This window comes from Alexandromys fortis, unplaced genomic scaffold, assembly GCF_014885135.2.
Source record: "Alexandromys fortis isolate MF-2015 unplaced genomic scaffold, M_Fortis_MF-2015_v1.1 scaffold_296, whole genome shotgun sequence".
Classification (NCBI taxonomy): domain Eukaryota; kingdom Metazoa; phylum Chordata; class Mammalia; order Rodentia; family Cricetidae; genus Alexandromys; species Alexandromys fortis.
Window position 1 is genome coordinate 1,040,145 of NW_026068172.1, and position 10,709 is coordinate 1,050,853.

Consider the following 10,709-nt stretch of genomic DNA (forward strand, 5'->3'; position numbering starts at 1 on the left):
CTCACCGTGGCCACTAGGTGGCGTGGTGCCCCTCCAATCCGCACAGCCTCATTGCTCAGATCCAGAGTTGGGTTGATGCCTTGAAGGTCCTTCAGAGTTTCCCTAAAACGCTGAGACCCGGGGGTGGGGTGGGGGAGGTTTAAAGCGACACAATTCAGTGTTTTACAACATCAAAGCATGCAGCAAAATAAAATTTATGAAGGTACTGGAAGGCCATGTGATGGGGGCAGGCCTCTAGATCCCCATGCTGGTGGACCAGTGTGCAAATGTCATGCCTGGCTGCTCAAATCCCTTTCTTTCTTTTTTCTTTTAAAAAGCGTAATTTGCCGGGCGGTAGTGGCTCATGCCTTTAATCTCAGTACTAGGAGGCAAAGGCAAATGGATCTCTTGAATTCGAGGCCACCCTGGGCCAGGGCAACACAGAGAAATGCTGCTTCAAAAAAAAATATACCAGAGTTGTTTCTTTTTTTTTTTTTTTTTTTTTTGGAGGAGCCCACTACCTTCCTTGAATTAAAGAACGCTTTCTACCATACATCATTGTAACAGGAATTACCAATGGACTCTTTCTGAGTGTTCATTCCCAATAAGTGCCTGGACTTTTATGGCATCACTATCAACTGGTGTAGGAAGTTCTTCTGCATTTGTGTTGCTTTCATTGGTTAAATAAACTGCCTTGGCCTTTTGATAGGGCAGAACTTATGTAGGCAGGGAGACAGAAAATTCTGGGAGAAAGAAAGCAGGAAGAGAGAGCCACCATGGAGCTACCTGGTCAGACATGCTGAATCTTTCCCGGTAATCCACGACCTCATGGTGATATACAGATTATTAGAAATGGCTTGAATCAAGATGTGAGAGTTAGCCAATAAGAGGTTAGAACTAATGGGCCAGGCAGTAATTTAATTAATACCATTTCTGTGTGGTTATTTCGGAGGTTAAGCTAGCCAGCAGGCAGGATGCAGCCTGCTTCTCCTACTACAATCAAGTATATCTAGGTTTTTCACAAACAGTTCCTCCTGTTGCAGTCCATTGAGAATGTCCCCAAAAGTTTCATTTTGCTTCCAGACCACCTTCACAAGGCCCTGATTATGGGTGGATCTTTTGTGGAAATGTTCCATGATTACCTATTACTTAAATTCGTAAGTAGGTCATTAATTTCCTGACTCGATACTGTTGGCTCCATTTCTATCTTTCTATTGTCGTCATGTTCCTCTGGGACATCAAGTCCCTCCCCATCTATCAGCCATCTCCCAAGAGATATTGCTCGATTAATACATGAGAAAAAACATAGTCATAAAAGAGACTACACAGACCCATAGCCTGATATGAGGCCAGGGGTTGAACACTCTGCCAGGAAGCCTAGCCCCGAGGGACACGTAGCTCCCGTCCGGCCTAATGACATAAGTCATGTCACACAGATGACACTGGAGCTGGTGTGGCAACCCTGAAGCAGTGCTCCCTCTGTGACACAGTGTTAAGAAGCTGCTTCATGCTGTGGTTTTCACAGCCTTTAGTTTATGGCCCTACCTATTACCTGGCTCTTCCATATTCCTTGCCAGTAGGCTATCCCAAATGGAATAACATGATGTAGGGTTTACTGCTACCCCAACAGGATAGAGAAGCCATAGTTTCCTTTATTCACGTTTTTTCTCTGAAGACTCCTCCCACCCCGAACACGATATACTATTCCTTTCTAATGCTCTCTCCAAACAAGGCCCACTCTTTGCCTGAGGTCCTTTATCCTGATAGAACACACTCCTGGAGGTAAATATGTGATACCTCCCTTCTGTATCTGCTGCTCCCCTTTTGTATTTAACACTGAAGACATTGGGGATTCTTCCTTGACTTATAGGAATGCTTGGGCGGTCATTTGCAGTGCTGCCTTTTGGACGAGGTTGTATCAAAGGCACTACATGTGAGGTGTGTCTCTGCTTTAGTGCTTGTGACCAGTGTAAATGTAAGGGTATCACTGTTTCCAGGTGTGTGGGATCTGATGTCTGGACCATATGGATGGACATTTTTCTGCTGGAATCTCCAAGAATCCAATCATTCCAGAAAGCACCCCTAGCATACTAAAGAATCCAAATGTTTGTCTGGGCAGATGGCTCAGCAGTTAAGTGCTTGCCAGTTTAGGTCCCCTGAGACTCAGCAAATGCTGGATAGGTGGTGCGGTGGAACAATTTTATATCTGTCAATTATGTTTTAAATAAATGTTGATTGGTTGGTAGCCAGGCAGGAAGTATAGGTGGGACAACCAGACAGGAAGTAGAGGTGGCACAACGAGAACAGGAGAATCCTGGGAAGAAGGAATTCTTCCCAGTCCTGCACGGACCACAGAAGAAGCAAGATGTGATCTACCCTGCTGAAAAAGGTACCGAGCCATGTGGCTAACATAGATAAGGATAATGGGTTAATATATGTTATAAGAGCTAATACGAAGCCTGAGCTAATGGGCCAATCAGTTTATAACTTATGGAGACCTCTGTGGCCTGGTTGTAATCATAGCTTTGGAAGCTGGAGACGTGAGGTCTCTAGAGCAAGCTGGCTTGCACCACTAGACATATGTACAGCGAGCACTCCCTCTCACTGTGCCATCTCCCCAGGTAAGATGATTTCCATACATAAACAGTACCGTGTTTACACTCAGGACCAGTGTGAATGACTGTAGTATTAGAGATTGACTAGCTGCTATCATACTTGCTAAAACACGTAACAAGATTATCACCAACTCTGTGTTTATGTGTGCCAGTAGCAAGGACACAAGCTGACACATTAGGCTAACAGTGAGAGCTTCTTTACACAGCAAGTTTCCATGGAGACTGACATGTATTTTAGTATGATGTCACCTGCTAATACCTACCTTTCTTTATAGCTGAGTCAGTTTCAACCCTGGTTCACCAATTCCCTTGTCTCACAAAAATGTTTCACTTCCATTGGCAAATAGTATGTTCTAACATGCACCTACATGACCTGTGATCATTTCTATGTTCCTACTTTAGAAAGTTGTCAAATAGATGTCTGAAAATTACTGTGAAAGGCATAACTTGTGTGCACTGAGAGCTTTACTGCAATACTGGACTGTTCATGCCCCTTCCTAGGTTTCTACTCTGGCAATTTACCTAACATACTGCTTTCTTAGTGCGTTAGCCAGGGATCCCTAGAGAAACAGAACCAGGGGATGACTATTAGCCTCGCTCGTCGTTCAGGGAGCAACTTGGTCTCAAGGGAGGAAGGCAAAGAGTAATTCAGAAGGACTATATCCTCTTCTGGTCTCCAAAGGTGCACACGCACAAACACCCACATACAGCAATGTTCCCACCACACTCACAATTCTTACATACACTGCACGTGCACAAAATACTAAACTTAAAATAAAAAAGAACATGACTTTCTGATGAACAAGTCAGGTATGGTTTGTAGATAGACTTATTCTGGAATCCATTACATTCCATGTGACTAAAGCTGTGGTCCCGGTAATCTCTGGCCAGAGCACACTTCAGCCAGTGGGATACATTTTCTGGTAAGAGAAGTGAGGGGAAATTATGATAAAAAGCTATAACATAAATATGATAAACTTTATGTAGGAAAAGAGCATTAGTTAGTAGGATTTTACTATACAAGAAAATTTCACCATATTTTGACAATAATGACTCTAACATGAAAGGAAAAAAATAGAAAAATTGTGAAATTGATCTCTTTTATGATTATTTTGCAGATATACTGTCCATATGTGAAAAAGATAATACATATCAATGTATACACTGTTGAAAACAGTCAAAATATAAAATATGTACAGAAATCTTATTTGGAGAAAATACTAAAAGTGAAAAATAGGTAAATCCACTTTAAAGTTATTTGTTCTGAATTTATATACATGACCTATGACAAAAGCCTCGTAGGAAAATCCCAAGTATTAATAACTTTTCATATTTGTGAGCACCAAACTTGTATGTATAGAAGCCAGAGGACACCAATGATTCTCTCCTACCATTCTCTGCCTATTGCTTGAGACATGGTCTTGCACTAATCTAGGAGCTCGTTTCTCACCTAGACTGGTTGGTTAGCAAGTCCTTCCTGCATTACTCCCTACTTTTCAATACTAGGGAGACAGAAATGTTTGGGCATATCTGGCTTGTTACATGAGTACCGGGGATCTGACCTAGGTCCTGATGCTCATCAATTGAGCCATTTTGCCAGCCCAAATTAAAATTTTTTATAGGTTCATTAGACAATTATTTTAAAACTAAAAAAATTAAAACTGCTCACATATTAAAAGGACATTTCAACATTTTAAATTAAAAGGAGAAAAGTTATTAAGTGAATTACCAATACTGAAATTATAGATTAAATACATGGACCTGGGTAAATCTTAGGAATAACTTCACTTAAACATTTACTTTCAAGAATAAAATTATAGGCACATAATTTAGATCTACCTAAGAATATGCAATTGACAAACATTTATAAACATTACAACATTTCCTTTGAAGTGTGCAATTTCTAAAGCAGTCCATTCATTATTTTATGCTAGGCTCTTCACATTAGTTCTGTTAATAGAATCCTTCTACATCAGCCTTTGACACATGCTACAAATGACGATTCTACTTACAAGGTTTTGATTGTGTATGTGCTGGCCAAGTGAAGACTTACAGATTTCTTCTCTTCAAGGTTCTGATCACTGTGTTGTGTGTGTGTGTGGTGTGCATTCATGTGAGGATAAGTGTTCATGTGTGTGGCTCACATTATACTTGCAAGTAGAGATTAGAGTTGATGTTAATCTTGGAAGTCTTCCTTAATTATTCTCCATTTTACTTTTTGAAAGATCTCCCACTGAACCTGAACAGATTTGAGACTAGCTAACCAGTAAGCTCAGGGATATTTTGTCTCTGCCTCCCTTGCACTGGGATTATAGGCATGTGCCACCATGTCTGGCTGTTATATGGGTATAGTGAGGATTTAAACTCAGGACCCACACTTCTGTGGCTGGAACTATATAGACTGAGCCATCTCTCCATCCCCTTAGTTTTTTTTTTTTTTTTTTTTTTTTTTGAGAACTGAACAGAGGCAAGTGGCGATAATCCCACATCTTTACATTAATACAGGTTAAATTCGTTAAGCCATCATGCTTGCTAGAAAAAGCTGGAAATAAAGGAGCTCCCTTTGTTCTATATTTAGAGATACTCTCCAATGTATCTCCACGCATGTTTTTTGAAGGGAACCAGAACATGTTAAGGCTTATTCACATTGCTTATAACCATATATTTTGTTTTTTTTTAGTTAATGAGATTGAAACTTATTCAAAGAGAATGTCTTCCAATGTGGTTTACACACAGTGCATCCTTTCATGGTATCGAAGAGAACCATGAGTACTGTAGGATTTTCCACACTGTTTGCACACATAGGGTTTCTCTCCAGTGTGAATTCTTTCATGGCATCGAAGGGAACTGTGATCAGTGAAGGCTTTCCCACAGAACTTACATACATATGGTTTCTCTCCCCTGTGGATTCTTTCATGCCGTTGAAGTGAACTGTGAAAAGTGAAGGCTGTCCCACACAGCTTACACACATAGGGTTTCTCTGCACTGTGAATATTTTCATGGCAACGGAGAGAACTGTGATACATAAAGGCTTTCCCACACTGTTTACATACATAGGGTTTCTCTCCTGTGTGAGTCCTTTCATGGCAATGAAGGGAACTATGAAACGTGAAGGCTTTTCCACACACCCTGCACAAACAAGGTTTCAATCCGCTGTGAATTCGTTCATGTTTTTTCAATGCGCTGCTCAACACAAAGGCTTTCCCACATTGCTTGCACCCATAGGATTTCTCTCCACTGTGAATCTGTTCATGGTATCTAAGAGCATTGTGGTGCATGAAGTTTTTCCCACATTGCTTGCATGCATAGGGCTTCTCTCCACTATGAATCCTTTCATGGCATTTAAGAGAACCTTGGCGACTGAACGCTTTTCCACACAGCTTACACACATAAGGTTTCTCTCCACTATGAATCCTTTCATGACATTGGAGAGAACTGCAATCAATGAAGGCTTTCCCACATACCTTACATTCATAGGGTTTCACTCCAGTATGAATTCGTTCATGTCTTCGCAAGGCACTAGAACAAGTGAAAGCTTTTCCACATTGCTTGTATACATAGGGTTTCTCCAAACTGTGAATCTTTTCATGGCATTGAAGGGAATTGTGCTCACTGAAGGCTACCCCACATTGATTACATATGTATTCTACTCCATTATGAGTCTGTTCATGACTCTCAACCTTACTCAAAGAAGGGAAGACTTTCAGAAATTGCTTGCATTTATAGGGTTTCTCTCCACTATGGGTCCTTTCATGGCGGCGAAGGCCACTGGAATAAGTGAAGGTCTTACCACACTGCTTACATGTATAAAGCTGCTCTCCAGTATGTGTTCTTTCATGTGTCAAGAAAGAATCAGAAGACTGAAAGGCTTTACCATATACTTTACATATATATGGCCCATGTCCATTATGTGTTACATGCTGTTGGATACCAGCAAGAGTCAAAAAATCTTTCCCACTCTGCTTTAAAACACAAAGTTTTTCTTTAGCATGCATTCCTTCAGGGCCATGAACATCACAGTGTCCACTAAAACCGTCCTCAGTTTGGTTACATTCATAACTTTCCTCTTCTGTGGGAGTCTTCAGATGTTCCAGAAAGCACTGGGGAGAACTAAAGACTTTCCCACAGTCCTTATAAGTGCCTGGTTTCTCAGCATATTCTTGATTCCCACATAGATTGTATCCAGTCTGAACTTCAGTGGGAAGAATTTTCCTTAAATTTTCATCATCCTCTTCAAGGGTCTGATCTTCCTTCTTTTTTGCTGGAATGGAGATCCAGAAAAATCACTTCGAGTTAATCCAGCACTATAGGAAAGTATTAGATTTTAAGTAGGCTCCCGATACAACATGACTATGACTGTTGATTCATCAAAATTTCTGTTTCTGTGTGAATCTGGAGCTACACTGATCAGCAAACACCAATCTGATTCTCGTGGGCTAAACAAGGCAATGATTTCCACCTTACCTACGGCAGCCAGGTTCCTGAAGGTTTCCTGCATCACATCTCTGTGCAGCTTCTTTTGGAAAGAATTCAGTAAAGCCCACTCCTCTGAGGTGAAGTTCACAGCCACATCCTCGAAGGATACAGACCCCTGAAAAATGAGGAGGGGTGAGACACACTGGAGCACTCTGATTGTGTGTACAGTGTTTACAGAATGGTGTACTGTCTAACTGTTAAAGCCGGGTAGTGCTCATGAGCGTTCTGGTCAATGCCCACACTCTAACAATATCATTCCAATGCTATGCTGAAAATATATTACAAAGGAAAAGCAGATGCCTGGTATGCTGTTTGGTCATCCAGAAAGTCTGTATAATGGTTCTTTACACCTCTCATAAAAAAAAATTCTACTAGGCCAGGCATAGCAGTACATGCCTTATTCCCAGCACTTGGGAGGCAGAGGCAGGCAGGTCTCCTTGAGGTCAGCCTTACATAGTGAGGCTCTGTCTTAAAAAAATATCCCACTAGTCAGTATCCATAATAGAGTTAACACCAGCTATATGGAGACTATTCTTAGAACAGGGCTTGGAAGAGTGCTTGACTCTCAAGCATGAGGGCCTGAGTTTGAACCCCCACAAGTACACATAAAATTGCTGGACATGGTGGAACCCAGAACTGGAGATTACAGGTGGAGACAGGTGGCTCCCTGGTGCACACTGGCCAGGCAATCTAGTATACTTGGTAAGCTTCAGGCAAAAGAAGGTCCTTTCTCAAAAGGTCATTTCCAAGGAATGACCCAAGGCTGTTCTCTAACCTCCACATGCATAAGTATACACATGTGCATGTGTACTTGTGTAAACATATGTGAGCATACATATAAAAAGATACATTTTCAACTTTCCCTGGGGTCTGGGTACTGGCATTTTGGATGGACCTCAGTAGTCTACCTGTGGAAAGGGACTCACTGTTCTAGTTTACGATAGCAATATGCTACTTGTTTGGCTCCCATTGTCCCTCTAAATGTCCGCAATCTTCTGACATGCTTATCAGAAGGATCCTACTTGATCAGAATGAAAATATGCTCTGGAGGATTAGTTCCCAAGGAGCTGGTCTGATGGAAAATACAGAACAAACACTTCATCTCTCAACTTCTTCCTTAAGAAGCTGCACATCTTTGTTTGCACAAAGAAAACTTGAGGAATCTTTTACTTGACATCTTATTGGCAATCAAATATTTTGAAAGCCCTATGAAGGATAATCTACTATGATAATGTGAAAAGACTTTAGTTTTTCCTCAAAAAGGCTAAGAGAAATAGAAACAAGGGGAATGGCATTGTTAGAAGAGGCTTACTGACAGATATATTTAGAAAATATAATTATTTTTCAACAATCTTTATCCAGTTGACTACTAACCCAGAATTTCCTTTATCAGAAGGTCCCTACATATAAGTAAAGAGGAAGTCCATAAAGAATGTCCCATGTAAATATATATGAACTGAGTATTTTCTAGACAAACAGCCCTGGGCAAAAGGGTTTAGACAAAATAACAGCTTGTGGTGTCAATACCCTGATATCACATATAGGTCACCCAGAAGAAAAATCAACCAAGGAACTTCAGCGTTAAACTGCACCATAGATCAAATGAACTTAACAGCATTTACAGAACAGGCCATCAAACAACTGCAGAACACACATTCTTCTCAGCATCAGATGGAATCTTTTCCAAAACACATCACATATTAGGTGATAAAGCATTAGCAAATCCAAACACACACACACACACACACCACACACACACTCAAAGCAACTAACCAAACTAACAAAAACAATACCCCCCCAAACCCAAATGTACTCTGAAATGCTTTCTTACATTGTATCAGATGAAAACAGTCAACTCCCAAAATAGACAAACTAAAATGTCCAAGACAAACTGCCCGCCTCTTCCTTCCAAGTGCTGGGATTAAAGGCATGAGCCACCAAATCCGGGTTCAGAAACAATCCCCAAGGCTCCATGTTTCCTATTACCTGACTTCAAAACACACTGCAGGTGACGTAACAAACGAAAGAGAACAGAACAGAACCCTACAGAATACTGCATAAACACGCAAGGTCCAATGGAAGCGCAGAGAACGCAGACAGTCCCAGCGCATCACAAAAGGCCACACGTCTCCATTCCGTGTTTCTCAGAGGACCCGGGGGTCGTCCGGTCCGGTAAACTCGGCAGTGTGGGGAGGACCTGAGAACTGAAGGATCGCAACTGACAATCATCGGATGGGGACAAAATCGTGGATTTTAGAAACGGTTTCCCATGAACCGGAAAGGCAGGGAAACAAAGCGGGCGCGCATCGCCCCGCCGCGGCCCGCAACCGGCCACCGCGTCCTCGGGGAGCCCGGGCGCAGCTGCAGAGGCTCCGCCGCGGTCCCCGCGACCTGAGCGGCCGCCGCCCCGCACCCGGGCGCTCACCATGGCTGCGCTCCGGGCCTCTTGCGGCCTCATGCGGCTCCCGGCTGCAGCGGTCATAGAGCCGCTGAGGTCCAGCGACCCGGGACTCCCTCAGCGGACCAGACGGCGCGTCACGGGCCGTGCCTGGAAGAAAGATGGCGGACGAGGAACTTCCGCTTCGTTCTCCGGCGCTTCTGATCAAGCAAGTTGCACCGGATCGCCACTTTTTACGTCCGAATCGCTGGACAACTACGACCTGACTCTGTTACTTGGTTTGGAGGGCATAAAAAAAAGCTCAATAGCTTGAGACTCCATAAACTGACAGGACAGGGCCGCAACTATGGCGGCGCCAGAAAGAAAGATGGCGAGTGACGGTCTTCCGTTTCGCTCACGGGGATCCCGATAGGACAGCTCATACTGGCCACTTCAGCTGCCCTCATGATTACTCCGGGGTCAGTGTCACACCGTGCGGTTGAACAGTCCGGGACACCCTGAGCTACTAGGACAGTTTCACGACTATGGCGACACGAGAAAGAAAGATGGCGGATGAGGAAAGTCCCACTGGTGCTCTTGATTCATACACTGAGCCTTTGTGACAGAATAAGGGATGCCTACCTGATAAGCTGGAACCAAATCCCGCTTTCCAGCCATAGTCGTTCTCAGCCCAGTCTTCTCTAGGTGGGAACCAGCTGACCTTGGATATAACTGCATTTGTGCAGAATTTGCCTCTGACTTTGCCCAATGGCCACCTTCTGCTTTTCTACGTTCTGCACCTCTCCCACTTTGGAAATGAAATTACCAGTTTGTTAAGTGAATTACAAGGTTAGTGTTCCGTGGAGACAATCCACGTGTTCAGAGAAGAGGTTGGCTAGCTCAGAACACACTGAAACAGGGACAGCCTCATGCCAGCCATTCTTGAGCAATTTGGAATGAGGCATTTTGTTTCAAAGTTTTCAGACTTTCTCAAAACTTTTCATTCTACCCATTTGCATTCAAGAGAGATGAACATGCCAAGAAGAGAGTTTAAGCATTCAATGCATATGGAAACTAGAGTAATATGCTAGTAGTATTCCACAATAGGCAGAAAAACATTTGAGTTCTTATACAACAGCCTCCTTCATTCACATTTGTAAGGATTGAGAAGGCAACAATATTTTAAGCCCAAGAGCTAACACCAATCCATAACACGGCATCCTCTCTGAAAATGTTTCATTACAAAGGTGATTGTTGATCAT

The 10,709-nt window shown here is 42.7% G+C and overlaps 1 protein-coding gene across 1 annotated transcript; it reads right to left on the reverse strand.

The window, feature by feature from the left end:
• Window positions 1-3,699: 3,699 nt before the first annotated feature.
• LOC126492223 (zinc finger protein 709-like) lies at window positions 3,700-9,790 on the reverse strand. The gene is made up of 3 exons (XM_050128452.1): window positions 9,496-9,790; window positions 7,059-7,185; window positions 3,700-6,855 (listed from the first exon to the last, which is right to left on the reverse strand). The coding sequence occupies exons 1-3, from the start codon at window positions 9,550-9,552 to the stop codon at window positions 5,321-5,323; spliced, it is 1,719 nt and encodes a 572-aa protein (XP_049984409.1). The 5' UTR covers window positions 9,553-9,790; the 3' UTR covers window positions 3,700-5,320.
• Between the last annotated feature and the right edge of the window lie 919 nt (window positions 9,791-10,709).

What these genes read in the sequence shown, in the direction of transcription:
- LOC126492223 (XM_050128452.1), bottom strand. Translation starts at nt 9,552, where the DNA reads ATGACCGCTGCAGCCGGGAGCCGCATGAGGCCGCAAGAGGCCCGGAGC. An exon ending in AGGCCCGGAGCGCAGCCATG is followed by an intron (nt 7,186 to 9,495) that starts GTGAGCGCCCGG and finishes CTCATTTTTCAG; the next exon opens with GGGTCTGTATCCTTCGAGGA. An exon ending in CAGGAACCTGGCTGCCGTAG is followed by an intron (nt 6,856 to 7,058) that starts GTAAGGTGGAAA and finishes TCTCCATTCCAG; the next exon opens with CAAAAAAGAAGGAAGATCAG.